We start from the raw sequence: 14,626 nt of genomic DNA, 5'->3' as shown, positions 1-14,626 counted from the left end.
ACGCAAGGCGCGCGCGCACTCTCAGATCGCGTCCGCCGGGCTGGGCCTGGCGCGCAGGCGCCAGGAAGAGGCCGCGTGGGGCGAAGGCGGCGCTTGGCTGGTGGGGCCACCGGCGGGATTTTCCCGGGCGGCGAGAGCGGTATGGTGGGGGGCAGGGGTGGGCGTTAAGTCCTCATTCCCTCCTTCTCCTCTTCCTTTCTCTCCAGTAGGGGAGGCCCACTCCCCGGGGTGAGTGAGGAGAGGCCAGAGTGGGAGGCAGAGCGTCAGTGGGAGGGGTCCCGACGAGGAGGGAAGGCCCGTTACCCGGATCCTCCACCCTTCCGCTCTCCGTGGGCTGCTTCTGCGACCCCCAAGTCCGTGGCCGGCGCTCACCTGCTTTCCCCGGGTTGCGGCGTCGACTTGGGGAGGGCGGGCTGCCTTCAGCCGTCGCTGGTCACTCCGGAGCGTCTCCTCCGGCTTCTCCGCTTTCCGCGCTCCCCTCCCCTTTCCCAACTTGGGTCTGGAGATGAGTTAGCCAGACGCCTCTGTGGTGTGAGGATTGCGTTTTTGCTTTCACTCTGTCAACGCTGATGAGTGCGCCCTCCCCCAGGCCAGGGGGTTCCCTGGTTTCTTATTTCACCAGAGACTGCATCTACCAGTGATTAAGACTGGAAAGATGAAGGGAGAGACTGAGACTCTTTCTATATATCACCCACACAAATAGATCATAAAGACACAACGGGCACCAACCTGGTCATTTAATTTCTGGTTCCTGGAGGGGACAAAAAGGAAGTATTGCTTTCCACAGCCGACGATAAATGAACTTTGCCACCGTAAGAGACGGACGGGACTGAATTTATAAAGAGGTTAAAAGGGCATATGACAGACACCTCAGGCTACTTGGGAAACTCTGAGAGTTTGGGAGATAATTAACTCTCAGGGCTGGTGGTGGTGGGGAACTGCCACTGCTGAACAGAAGGACACTGCCCCCCTGGGGGGTTTGGATCTTGAAGTTGGTCAACGTCTCTGCTGTATGCTGGATTTTCAAGAGTTCATTAGTAGCTTGTGGAATGCAACTGTAAGGTTTGATTTATTGCAGTGTTTTTCAAACTGAATCCTATTGGTGAGTTGGAAATCAGTTTAGTAGATCACGGCCACTTAAAATGAAATAGGAAATATCAGAGGGTGTTGCACTTAGGGTATTGTTTCTTGACACTTCAGGTGTACACACACGTGTGAGTGTATTAGGAGGTGTTCTACAGTGTGTTTCTGTAGGTCGCAGTGAGAAAAATTTGAAAAGCGTTGTCTCCTGTGCCCTTCTATTTGCCCTCTTGCCTTTCTTTGCCTGAGTTTTCAGTCACTTAAAATTGTCTGTGAGGATGCAGTTAGCATGCCAGGAATATACAGTAAAGAACAAGGTGGATCTTCTTCACGGAGGTTACTGTGTGAGACGAAAGACAGTTCACTATTCATCACTGGAAATACTGTACGTGCTACTGAAAAACAAGGATTTTATTGAGGTAAGAAGTTGGTTGGCTTAATTAGGAAGGGCAGTTTTTCAACTGTGACAGAAAGGAAGATGGAGATGAAGCCCGTTTTTGGTAAAGTGCTTGGTGGGAAGGGTCTTTGTAGGTTTGGATTCTGGGAGTTGTGAAATTGGTGTAATCTGTTGCTTGTGTGGAACAATAAAATTCACTTTGAGGTCAAATAGCATTATAATGGATATCTGAAAAATGGAAGTGGAAGCCATAGTTGTCTGGTTTTTGGATTTCTGAGGATCACTAGAAGGCCTTTTTTTTCTTTTTTTTTTTTTTTTTTGAGACAGTCTCTCTTGCCCAGGCTGGGGAGATCTGGGTGCAGCAGTGCGATCTCAGCTCACTGCAGCTTCTCCTGGGATCTAGCAATTCTTATGCCTCAGCCTCCCAAGTAGCTGGGACTGCAGGCGCGAGCCACCACTCCTGGCTAATTTTTGTATTTTTAGTAGAGATGGGGTTTCACCATGTTGCCCAGGCTGGTCTCCAGCCTCTGACCTCAATCGATCTACGCAACTCAGCCTCTCAAAGTGCTGGGATTACAGGCGTGAGCCACCTTGCCCAGCCAGAAGGCATTTTTATATGTTTTTATTTTTTACAAAAAGTATAGTTATGAATCTGAGCATGGATTCCTGAACTATTTCTGCCTGTGCCTAATTAGGGTCAGCACCTAATCCTCAAGGAGTGTGTGAGCCATCAAGTGACACTTTCCAGGGCAAGCATTTCAGAAAGCCTGACATCAGAATTAAGTGCCTTGTGGAATCCTTGAAGAACAGTGGCCAAAATATTTTATTATTGCTCCTGAATGTTAAAGATAAAATGTTTCCCTTGGGGCGGGGTGGATAACAACAACAAAATTTCCCTGGAGTCCACTTTTCAGGTGGTTGGGCACTGAGCATGGTTATTTAGACTCTCCTTAGCTCCTAGTCTTCAGTGTTGCAAGAATCCTTTAAAACCTATTTTGCTCCATTTATGTCTTTGGGATTATCATGCGTGGGCACACCTAAGGTGGATTTTCCTACTGTCGGGTTACTTGGATAGTTCTTAGGGCTGTAGGGGGGGTCTCGAAAAGCAGGTTATGGTTTAGCCTTCTATTTTATAGGCTCATGGTTTGTCTGGGTTGTAGCTTACCCTGGTATGATTTTATGTGTGTATTTACAGTGACAACTAGTATGCAAGAGAAGACTGCAGTTCAGATCTCAGAAATGTTCTGGGTCAGGTAATATGCTGAATATTTAAAAAGGTCATAGTAAAGTAGCTTACCATTCACCAGTAAAACAACTCAGAGTAGGAGAGCCCTCTGTTAAAAACTCAAAAAATCTTTTATGTCTTAGAAAAGAGAGGAAGTAATTTACCATGTCCACTCTAAACTGAAAACACTTTCAGGGCTGTGATCTTAAAGAGGCACCTATGGTGCTGCCCTGAGAATCAGGGAACGAGCTTGCTCTTCCTGGCCAGGATCTGGTAAACAAACTATTTATCCTGCAGATCTAGTCTGTACTGGATAATTCAGAGAAGGATTGTCCACATTAAAATGATCCCTTACATGAGTGAAGCTAAAGCACTTCCATTTCCAGACCTCTTTGCTTTTCCCAATATGATCTCTGCTTGACAGAGAGTCGTTGAGACCCGGACAAGTGATTCCAGGGCCACAGACTTGGTGTGAGAGAAGGGGAGGATGGAGTGAAAGAGATATATGCTTTCCATCAGCAGCACCCTCCCACCCCCATTCTTTAACTTTTTCACACTACTCTCCTGCCTATCTGACATCTTAATAAACATGGAGCCCACCTAAACCTGGCCCAATGGAGGTACTAATAGGAATGGAATTATGTATATGATTCAGTAGAATTTTACTTTGACTTGTGCAGTTTTTCCTGAGTTTGACCAGATGAAGAAGATTACAAATTTATATCTGGATTATAGATGTTTGTACACTTGTGAGGTAGGGATGGGAGGGGGAGCAAAACTGGCGTAGATAAAATATACAAATCTACACATTGAAAAACCATCTTGAATAATTGAGAATTGTCAGATCTATCTAAGTACTACTGCTTACTTTTTTTTTGAGGCAGGGTCTCGCTCTGTCACCCAGGCTGTAGTGTTGTGCTGAAATTATGGCTCACTGCAATCCCCAACCCCTGAGCTCCAGTGTTCCTCCTCCCTCAGCCTCCCAAAGTGGTGTAACTACAGGTGTGAACCACCACGCCCTAATTTAAATACTTTTGCAACAAGGTGGGGCATAAGTTATATAAACAAATATAGGACAAGAACCCTAGACATGTTTTCCCTTTGTGAAATGGGGTTGAGAAATGGGGTTTTCTAAGTGGTAGCTGTGGTGGAAACAGCCGATCATGCTATTGAGGGATACTTTACTTATTGATAGTGCTGCTGTTAGAACTCACACCTTGGCAGACCACTCAAAATCAGCTTTAGCTTTGGTCCGAGGCTGTCCTGAGTGTAGTGGAGATATTTAATGAAGAGATGGCTTTTTGTTTCCTGAGTTTTTTAAAGATTATGTTGCAGCCTTGCCAAAGGAGAAGGTGTACTTGCCCTGCATGTGGAACATTTATTTGTATCCATGAAGCTTATTAGTGGCTAAAGCAGCATCTTCACTGTGCAAGTATTGTGCAGTGTTTAATAAAAACAGCCTTGGGCTCTGGTCTGGGCCTTGTTGCCTTGTAACCTTGGACGAGTCAACCAACAAATCTTAGCATTTCTGTCTTCATTTCTCCAACTCTGTGGAGCCTGCAGAACTATTTAAAATCCTTAGCAGATTCAGCCCCCTTGCAGACTGTTGGTCTTTCCTGTTTGTCTTTGTTTCCATTGGGTGCTAGGACCGAAATCTTTAAAGAAAGTGATCTGTGTGAAAGTACTTTGAGAATTATAACATGCTATTGTGGCTATTGTGTGAGGTTACAAAACCACGCACACACCAAACTTCCTAAAAGGAAATAGTTGGGCAGCAAAAACAGTAATGAGTCTGTAAGCAACAAATGAAAGTACTTATTGGTCCAGAATGATTGAGGAGAAACCTGAGATGGGAGGGGTTGTGTTTGCATGACAGGACAGAGGGTCCCAAGAATTCCTTTTTGTTTTTGATTTATTAGAGCTGCCAGGCCTTTGCTTTTCCTACTTTGATTAAGAAGGACATTTATATCCTCACGCTGGCAGAGTTTGTCCTTTTTGTGTCTGGGCTTTCCATTTGATTTCTCAGTGTCTCTTTTCCCATCCATTACATACTAGCAGAACCTCCTTTAAAGGCTCATTTGTGATTGTGCTGAACTTTTTCTTTTCTCCTTTTTCTATCATATCTAAGTACTACTTAGAGGCAATTTTCCTTGAAAGGTCTTTAAAATGTAACCGGCCAGGCACCTAAAGATTGAAATTGTTTAGGTAGAAACAATGTGTAATTATATATAGATCTGTGATACTAATTATATTTTGCTGATCCTCAAAACTTAAAGTAATGGTACTTTCCAGCTTTTCACAAAGCATCAGAGGTACAGGGTCTTTGTGTCTGCCCTTCCAACTCAGAGTAGCTAAAAATGAGCTCTCTGGCAGGGTACAGTGGCTCATGCCTGTAATCCCAGCACTTTGGGAGGCCGAGGCAGGTGGATCACGAGGTCAGGAGATCGAGACCATCCTGGCTAACACAGTGAAACCCCCGTCTCTACTAAAAATACAAAAAATTAGCCGGGCTTGGTGGCGGGTGCCTGTAGTCACAGCTACTTGGGAGGCTGAGGCAGGAGAATGGTGTGAACCCGGGAGGCAGAGCTTGCAGTGAGCTGAGATGGCGCCACTGTTCTCCAGCCAGGGCGACAGAGCAAGACTCGGTCTCCAAAAAAAAAAGGGTGGGGGGAAAGAGCTCTCTGTGCCTATGAGGCTCTCCCAAGTCACTGGGAGCCTGGGTGAAGGGCACAAGAAAAACCACCAACCCCACTGAAATGGAGCCTCTCTGGAGCTGGAGGTTGAATTATAAATCAGTTCTTTTTTTTTTTTTTTTTTGAGACAGAGTCTTACTCTGTTGCCTAGGCTGGAGTGCAGTGGTGTGATCTCGGCTCACTGCAACCTCCACCTCCCAGGTTCAAGAGATTCTCCTGCCTCGGCCGGGGACTGGCTGTAGCTGGGACTACAGGCACGTGCCACCATGCCCCACTAATTTTTGTATTTTTGGTAGAGACGGGGTTTCACTATGTTGGTCAGGCTGGTCTGAAACTCCTGACCTCAGGGGATCCGCCCGCCTTGGCCTCCCAAAGTGTTGGGATTATAGGCGTGAGCCACTATGCCCAGCCATAAATCAGTTCTGTCCACCTAACAGAGAGTCACTAAGCTGTAGGTGTGCCAGGCACAGTTCTGGGCACTGAGTGTCTGGCACTGAGCAGAGCAAGGGCTGGTCCCTGCTCTCACAGAGCATACATTCCAATGGGATCTTTAGGGCGATGGCAATTCCCCCGTATTCCATTGAAATCCATAGTCCTCCCTTGCCTCTACAACTGAAGGGAGATCTTAAAGCAAGATGGAAAATTAGCATGGCTTAGATTGTATGAATTTCTTTTTTCTTTTCCTTCCACCCACCCTCTCTTCCCACCCCCCACCCCAGCTCTTTTTAAGGAGAAGTTGTGATTCATATTCTAAAACAGGAGGGCTTAGTGCTGACCAGGAAGTGGCATGAAATGCCATCTCTGGCGCCAAAGTTTTCCAAATACCTGGCCTCCTCTAAGTGAGAGTGTTGTAGCGAAGGAACTGTCATTGAAGTCAGTCTCCTGTGCACAAGATCCAGAGTGACATTGCTTGTAAAACAACCATTGTATGTAGACTAGGTCTGAAGTGATTCAGGGTCTGTGTCCATAGGGTGGATTTATGCTAGGAAATAATATCAGGGTCCATCAAAGTTGCTTTGAAGTAAATTGCTGCCTCCATTGCTCTTCCCTGATCTGAAACAGTTATTTTAGTGGTGGGATCAGGCGTTTTCCATAGTGGGCAGTGTAGGCACCAGGCCCAGGAGGTGAGTCCAGGGGGCCTGGAAACAAAGCACGGGCTAATCCTCCATGATTAGCACCATCATTCTCTTACAGCATGTTTGCCTGACACGTCCTGATTCCAAAAATACAGATAAGAGCTCTGCCGTTTCTGGATTTCCCTCCGTCAGAGCCATGGGGGATCTGTCTTTCTCCTGGCTACCTCATTTATTTTATTCAACAAGTATTTATTGCACTCCTACTGTTATCAGGACTGGCTGGGGTCTTTTGCTAGGGTGGAAGAGGAGGGTATAACAGTTTGTTTTTTTGGAGGGATAAGGGACATATATACAATAAGTGAATATTTGATTCTTTTGTGCTTTCAAGTTCATAGGAATGCTAACTGCTGGCCATTTGATGTCTGAGTCCTTTGGGTTTAGGTCTAGAGGTCAATATCAGATCCACTAAAAAGCTAGTGAAAAGTCACTGAATTGGGAAGTGCTTCCTAGAGACATGAATATATCACTCTTGGGTTTGAGGGCAGTACAGGTAATCCTTACCATCGAAGTCTGTGTGGCTCCTGAATTCCTGTAGCACGTTCAGATGCCATGTTGTCAGAATATCTGGTTTCTGAATTTTGGATAGTGAGTGGGAAGAAATACAATGTTAAAGGACATCAGCCTTATCTCAAAGTATACAAATTTACTCATTGTGGGTGTTTGGATAGTGAATATTGGTTCAGTGAGAGTTGCATTGGCACAAGGATGTCCCAGTGTTCAGGAGGGGTAGCAACTGATGCTGCTGTTTGACACAAGACTTTGTGGAGGAGATGCTTGTGGAGCTGGGTCACATTTGTCTGGGCAGAGATGAGTGTTGGTTGTGGAGATGGCTTGTGAGCAAGGTGCAGAGAGGAGGCCTGAGTTTGTGTTTGTGCACTGACAGCCTTACAGAGTGTAGGGAGGTGCTTTGTGATGATACCTGAGTCAGGAAAGTTCTGGGAAGCCCTTAAGTGCTTCTGCAGTTCTTGGACTAATGTCAGTGTTCTTGAGGAAGCAGTGCGGTGTTGAGAGGCAGGGTGTTGCACTTCCCCGGAGAGGGAATGTGGGTGGTGCTGGGTTAATCTTGAGGGTTCTGTGGAGTCATTCAGGACACTCTTCTCTCTCAGGGAGCCAAGGGCCTGCCAGCATCAGATGGGAACAGCTTGGCAGGGATTTGAGTTAACTGCAGCCTGGACCAGAAGGACTCTGCTTTTCAGAAGTTTTGTTTTGTTGTTTTTTGCCAGTTTTTAGTTATTGCTCTGAGTATTGATCTCTTCTTGCCTCCTACACTACAAATTGTCTTCAAAACTTAGATTAAAGTGAATAATTTTCACCTGATATGTGTCTACATTTCAGTTGATTCAGCAAGCACTGAATTGGCTGTGAGTAAAATGTGCATGTGACGTCAGTATTCTTTTTTTTTTTTTTTTTGAGACGGAGTCTCACTGTATTGCCCAGGCTGGAGTGCAGTGGCCCAACCTTGGCTCACTGCAACCTTTGCCTCATGGGTTCAAGCGATTCTCCTGTCTCAGCCTCCTGAGTACCTGGGACTACAGGCGGCCGCCACCATGCCCGGCTTATTTTTGTATTTTTAGTAGAGAAGGGTTTCACCATGTTGGCCAGGCTGGTCTCAAACTCCTGACCTTGGCCTCAAGTGATCCGCCTGCCTTGGCCTCCCAAAGTGCTGGGATTACAGGCATGAGCCACCGCGCCCAGCTGACGTCAGTATTCTTGATGGAACAAGAATGATTTAATAGTTGTAAAATATTAATATTTAAATTAAAGTTGCCGTGTTTACTCTGTTGAGTAAGAGCATGAGTTTAGGAAGCCCACAACTGGGGTTCATATTTCAGCCTAGTCATTCCTAGCCATGTGACCTTGGGCAAGTTATTTAACCTCTCTGGGCTTTATTTCCTTGTGTATAACAATGAGGCTAATAATAATTGTACCCATTTCATACGGTTTTTTGAGGTTTATTTTATTTATTTATTTTTGAGACGGAGTTTTGCCCTTGTTGCCCAGGCTGGAGTGCAATGATGCGATCTCGGCTCACCACAACTTCCACCTCGCGGATTCAAGCGATTCTCCTGCCTCAGCTTCCTGAGTAGCTGGGATTACAGACATGTGCCACCACGCCTGGCTAATTTTGTATTTTTAGTAGAGACAGGGTTTCTCCATGTTAGTCAGACTGACCTCAAACTCCCGACCTCAGGTGATCTGCCCACCTCGGCCTCCCAAAGTGCTGGGATTACAGGCGTGAGCCACCGTGCCCCGCCATGAGGTTTAAATGAGATAGTAATGTAAGACACTTAGCCTGCTCTGTGACACATTGTAACCATTTGATAAGTGTTCATAAACAAAGAACACAGAAAGAGGCCAAATGACTCTTAAAGCTGCTTGACACCCAGGGCTCTCCTGTGAAATGAGCTTTGGTATAGCAGAGCAAGGCTGCAGAGTGCGGTTGGAACACTCTTGGCCTGAACCTGGATCCAGTTCTGTTTCTGCCCTTGACTAATTGTGAGACTCTACACAAGTCACTTAATCTGCCTGTATATCAATTTTCTAATCTTTAAAATGATATATGACATCATGATGATGATAGCTAATAGGTAATGAGTGCCAGGCACTGTGCTAAGTGCTTTGCATGGCTTATCTAATTGAATCCTCATAACTACCTTGGGGGCAGATACTATTAGTATCCCTGTGTTACAGATGGTAAACCAAAGCTCAACAGTTTGGTTACTTGTCCAGGGTCATCTCACCAGTAAAAGTAAAGCTAGTCTCATTTGGTAGTCTGTGATTCTCTGTGTGTCAGATGTTAGTAGTTGCATACAGTAGCTGCCTTCTTTTGCATTTGATTTTTCTAATCATAATTACATTTTGGCTGATGCTTCATGGGTTGTCTTAAGGAAAACATTTGGGAGTAAGTTTGGGATTTGAGGCTAAATTGTAGTTAATAAGCATTTAAAGGCCAGATGTGGTGGGTGGCTCACACCCATAATCCCAGCACTTTGCAGGGCTGAGGCTGGAGGATTACATGAACTCAGGAGTTCAAGGCCAGCCTGGGCAACATAGTGAGACCATCATCTCTACAAAAAAAAAAAAAAAAAAAAACCACAAAAAATTAGCCAGGCATTCCTGGTGCGTGTCTGTGGTCCTGACTACTTGGGAGGCTGAGGTGGGAGGATCACCTGAGCTTGGGGAGTTCGGGACTGCAGTGAGCTGCAGTTGCACCACTACATTCCAGCATGGGTGACAGAGCAAGACTTGTCTCAAGGAAAGAAAAAAAAGTATTTATGGAGTGTCTAGGTATTCCTGGGGAGGAGTGGATTCCCCTGCCCCACCCTAACATTCTTATTAAATAAAATCTTATCTGAGGTGGTTTGAACTTGTGCATAGCAAAGCTGTGTGTAAATACTACAGTGTAGAGGCTTTTCTCGGCAGACCTCTCGAATGGGCACCTCTGCTGCCAAACATTTGGGTGGAAAAACAGGTGTGTTTTGCAGCTGGCTACAGGCCTTTCTGAAGCATGCTCTGAAGTGATGTTCAGGTGTTTCAGGGCACTGGCGGCGTCCATATTTGTTAGTGCTAGGGAGCAACAGGGTTGAGATTCTGAAAACTGGAGTCACAAGTCTTGGGTTGGTGTTTGCTCTTTTAGCTAACTCTTCAAGTTGGTCTCCCAAAGCCCACTTTCAGCTGTAGTATGGTGTAGGTCAGTTTTCCATGTTAACAGTGTTGTTTGGGAGACTGACCCAAATAAAGACTTTGGTCTTTGACTTGGCAAGAGCAGCCTTTGACTTTGCTTTGCTGGCCTTGAGCTGTACAGGTGTTCTGGCCTTTACATTTGGGGGAAAGGTGATGTGTAGTGATAGACAACTTGGGTGGCTGCTTAGATAATTTACTTTCTTTTAGGGAGTTAAAGTGCTGGTTTCAGAAGGCATATGAATATCAAAAAGGGCAATAGTGTGCAGTTTTTCCTCTATGGAGGACTCGAGAAGAAGTCCCTGGCTGGGTTTATAACCAAGGGCTCATATTTTCCTCCTGCCTGTGGAAGTGATATAATAAGGAAGGCATTCTCTGTGCTGTTGTATTTTTTTATAGGAGAAGCTGTTGTGGGCCATTCTCCCTCTCCAACCCCAGAGTTAGAATGTGAATCAGCAAAATCGGAGCTACAGCTCTGTCTAATCATCTGTGTATCCTTTAACCACTAAGATTTATACTTTGTGACTAATGATCTTGTGCTGGAAGTGCCATCTCCCACACAAGTCCCCAGAGAAAACTGGCTTTAAGGGCTCTGACTTAGAAACCAATTTTTCCCCCTCTCGTTTTTCCTGCAGGATCTATCTTGGGATCCCATGGCTTTCTTTACTGGGCTCTGGGGCCCCTTCACCTGTGTAAGCAGAGCGCTGAGCCATCGCTGTTTCAGGTAACTTTTCCCATTAAGTTCTTAAAACTGTGTCTTTGTGTAAGCTTCCTATCAGGGCTGGGTATTATGGTGACTAGAACAGGAGTAAAAACTCAGGGAGGTGGGCATAGGGTTGGGGAAAGCTAAAGTGATCAGGCTGAGCTGGCCTGGTTGGTCTGGTCACAGGATGGGGGATAGGTAAAGAGGTGATATTGCTGTTAGAAGTGTGACGGGGAATGGCATATGGCGGAAGCTTTTACTCTTCAGTCCTTGCAAGACTCTTACAGTGAATCTGACATCTCTCAACCCTATCATTCCCCTAGAGCATTAAAATCCTTTTAAAAACGGAATTTTTTTAATTACAAAAATAATACATGCTTATTACCAAGAACTTGAGCATGATAGAAGTGTGACACTCTCCCCTCCTTGTAGATGCTAAGCCAGGAGAGCACAGGAGGTACGCTCGTTGGCAGACATGCCTCCTGGCCCCGTCATGCCCTCATCCCACAGGCATTTCCTGAGCACCGCGCCTGGGGTTGGCCATACAGAGATGAAAGAGAGTTGCTTTCTGTCCTGAAAGAATTCTCACTATCAGCCACAGGAGCAAACTTGAAAATAAGTAACTCTAAGAAAATGTGATAGAATATTATAATAGAGGATTGTACAGTGCTTTGGAAGGCTTCATATAGGAGCTGCTAGTGGAGGAAGAGGAGGAGAAAGAGTGGAGGCAGTCTTCTCAAAAGGGAGGTGGGGGCAGATCCTGTCTAGGCCTCCAGGGAGACTTGGGAGGCGGGGTGTGCTTGGGGAAGTGGTTCCTGGTTCTCCTGCCCAGAGTGGTAGGATGTGTAGCCTTAGAAGGTAGGTAAATTGGGACAAGGTTGTTGACAGTGTAGATGGTGGGGAGTAGCATCACTTTTATATTCTAAAGAGAGCTCTTTGTTGGCAAAGTGAAGTGCAATGGGAACCAACTAGGACACTAATGTCACAGTCTTGGTGTAGGAGAGTGAGCTGCGAAATGAAGGAAGTTGTTGGCAGGATTGGAGAGAAAGGACATAGGTGCTTAGGGGGTGATATTAACAGGACTTGGTGGCCAGTTCATGTTGGTGGAGAGAGGTTTATGGCTTGGCTTCTGGTGCTGCTGGAGAAGCCATTATCTAGATAAGAAGTGTAGCAGCAGGAGGAGGTTTGCAAGGGGAGGCAGTGAGATCAGTTTGGGACCTACTGAGTTTGCAGTATCCATAGAGCATGTTGTAGGGAGTTGAGGAGAGTGGAAATATATAGAACTAGAATATAGAAGAGAGGCGGGGCTGGAGATGGAATTTACTAGTTGGCAGCAATGCTAATGGGTAAGATTGCCCAGAGTAGGCATAAAAAACGAGAGAAGAGGTCCTAGGATTACCCTGCGGAAACACCAGCATCAGGTGCTAGCATCAGGGAAATAGGAATCCCACTGTAATCAGCTTGCTTAATAATACCTTGTCTGCCTTCAATAAGTACTCTCTAAAATTTTTTTTTTCTAATGAGAAAAAATGTATTAAAACAGAAGATTGTTACCTTGACTTATTACCAGTTTCTGGTATGTTGTGTCAGAGAATTCCCTTAGTAAACTTACCCATATCTTCTAGTTCCCAGCAACATGTAAATAAGAAAATTAGGGGACCAGGCGCGGTGGCTCACGCCTGTAATCTCAGCACTTTGGGAGGCCGAGGCGGGCGGATCACGAGGTCAGGAGATTGAGACCATCCTGGCTAACACGGTGAAACCCTGTCTGTACTAAAAAATACAAAAAATTAGCTGGGCATGGCAGCAGGCGCATGTATTCCTAGCTACTTGGGAGGCTGAGGCAGGAGAATGGTGTGAACCCGGGAGGTGGAGCTTGCAGTGAGCTGAGATGGCGCCACCGCACTCTAGCCTGGGCGACAGAGCGAGACTCAGTCTCAAAAAAAAAGAAAATTAGGGAATGGTGTATTCTGGGGAAGCAGGTTTTTCAGGATAGGCAGTGGGTGAGGCCTAGCCCATAAGGGATTCCTTTAAGTCCTCAGAGTCCTTTTGGAAAGCAAAGTCTTTAAGTTATGGCTGCTGTGAAGTTCATTGTCACAGAAAAATTGGGTTCTCTTTAAAACCCATCCAAATTGAGACCTTGACACAACAGCAGAAGCTCTCAATTGTGAGGAAACTGTTGTGGGTACAGATAAGTCTTCACAAAGTCCTGACTTTCTGTTGCTGCTCCTGGACAGCACTCTGCTCTGTGTGTGTTGCTGACATGTACATTCTCCCTAGCCTTGACCTCTCAGAGGCCTGTGCACCCTGACCATGAGAGATACAGACTGCAGACTTTTTTTTTTCCTCCCACCAGCACCACTGGGAGTCTGAGTGCGATTCAGAAGATGACGCGGGTACGAGTGGTGGACAACAGTGCCCTGGGGAACAGCCCATACCATCGGGCTCCTCGCTGCATCCATGTCTATAAGAAGAATGGAGTGGGCAAGGTGGGCGACCAGATACTACTGGCCATCAAGGGACAGAAGAAGAAGGCGCTCATTGTGGGGCACTGCATGCCTGGCCCCCGAATGACCCCCAGATTCGACTCCAACAACGTGGTCCTCATTGAGGACAACGGGAACCCTGTGGGGACCCGAATTAAGACACCCATCCCCACCAGCCTGCGCAAGCGGGAAGGCGAGTATTCCAAGGTGCTGGCCATTGCTCAGAACTTTGTGTGAGTTGAGCCCAGGCCTCTGGTTGCAGGACTCGTGAATGGAGCAGTTCTGAGAACCACACTTTTGCTAAGGGAGCTTGGGAGCCACATGGCTGCTCCCTTCACACTGGGTAACAGTGTAGTATCCTGTGAGAGAATAAATGTATTCATTTATGTGTTTTTCCAGAGCTTTCTGGGATATGGGAAAATAAATTACACTGAAGCAGTTGAAAGGTGGCTTACCCAAGTCTGGCCACACGGGGTAGCATTCTTTACATGGAGCAGCCTTAGTGCCAGGGTCTGAGCCCTTGCTTTTCTGGTTTGGACCCTATAAGTTCATCCAGGACTGTCAGGCCCTGGAAACTGAGGTACACACCAAATGCCAATTTATAAATGTACTGTGGCTCTAACCAAAAGATATTTGTTTTTATTTTTCTCATCCAAAATATCCTCTTCCTGTCTTAGTGGGCTTGAGGCTTTAAATGGTTATAAAGATGACCGGGTTAGCATGGAATAAGAGTAGAGAGGCTGATTTAATCTAGTGAACATTTCTTTTAGGCAGCAGTAAAGCCCAGACAGTAATCCTTTCTTTATTCTGGATAGTCTGCCGGAACACTCCTCTGTGCCCAGTAGCAGAGCTTCCTTCCTGGACTGCTGGAGAAATGGATACATTCTTACATTTTGCAGATGACATAATCTTGGGCCTGTGCAGGTGATTCAGTGACAGTTATCTTTCGTTCATCTGTTGGTCTGCATGGGAAGATTTAGAGGCTCCCTTAGTTTCTTAAGTGGAACCTCATCAACTTATTTGTAAATTCTTTTTTTTTTTTTTTCGTTTTTGAGACGGAGTCTCGCTCTGTCACCCAGGCTGGAGTGCAGTGGCACGATCTTGGCTCACTGCAACCTCCGCCTCCCGGGTTCAAGCAATTCTCCTGCCTCAGCCTCCTGAGTAGCTGGGATTACAGGCATGCACCACCACACCCGGATAATTTTTGTATTTTTAGTAGAGACAG

At 46.0% G+C, this 14,626-nt stretch overlaps 2 protein-coding genes across 8 annotated transcripts in view; one reads left to right on the top strand and one right to left on the bottom strand.

Annotated features, from left to right (window-relative positions):
- Window positions 1–587, bottom strand: part of TMEM63B (transmembrane protein 63B) — a 28,711-nt gene extending 28,124 nt beyond the window's left edge. The window contains exon 1 of the mRNA XM_019029653.4: window positions 373–587. The gene's annotated coding sequence lies outside the window, so the exon portion shown is untranslated. The remainder of the gene's footprint in view (window positions 1–372) is intronic.
- MRPL14 (mitochondrial ribosomal protein L14) lies at window positions 10–13,846 on the top strand. Of its 7 annotated transcripts, none has more exons than XM_004044106.5 (3): window positions 10–139; window positions 10,848–10,936; window positions 13,272–13,846. In XM_004044106.5, exons 2-3 carry the CDS (start codon window positions 10,866–10,868, stop codon window positions 13,636–13,638), a joined length of 438 nt encoding a protein of 145 aa, XP_004044154.1. In that variant the 5' UTR covers window positions 10–139; window positions 10,848–10,865; the 3' UTR covers window positions 13,639–13,846. The 7 variants fall into 7 exon arrangements, with proteins under 7 accessions (XP_004044154.1, XP_055245711.1, XP_055245708.1 ...); XM_055389733.2 differs by having other exon boundaries at window positions 112–1,499; XM_055389735.2 differs by lacking the exon at window positions 10–139 and adding an exon at window positions 174–228.
- Window positions 13,847–14,626: the final 780 nt, after the last annotated feature.

This window comes from Gorilla gorilla, chromosome 5, assembly GCF_029281585.2.
Source record: "Gorilla gorilla gorilla isolate KB3781 chromosome 5, NHGRI_mGorGor1-v2.1_pri, whole genome shotgun sequence".
In the NCBI taxonomy this organism is placed as follows: domain Eukaryota; kingdom Metazoa; phylum Chordata; class Mammalia; order Primates; family Hominidae; genus Gorilla; species Gorilla gorilla.
The sequence above is the reverse complement of the archived record's forward strand: the minus strand, read 5'-3'. Positions and strand labels throughout refer to the sequence as shown.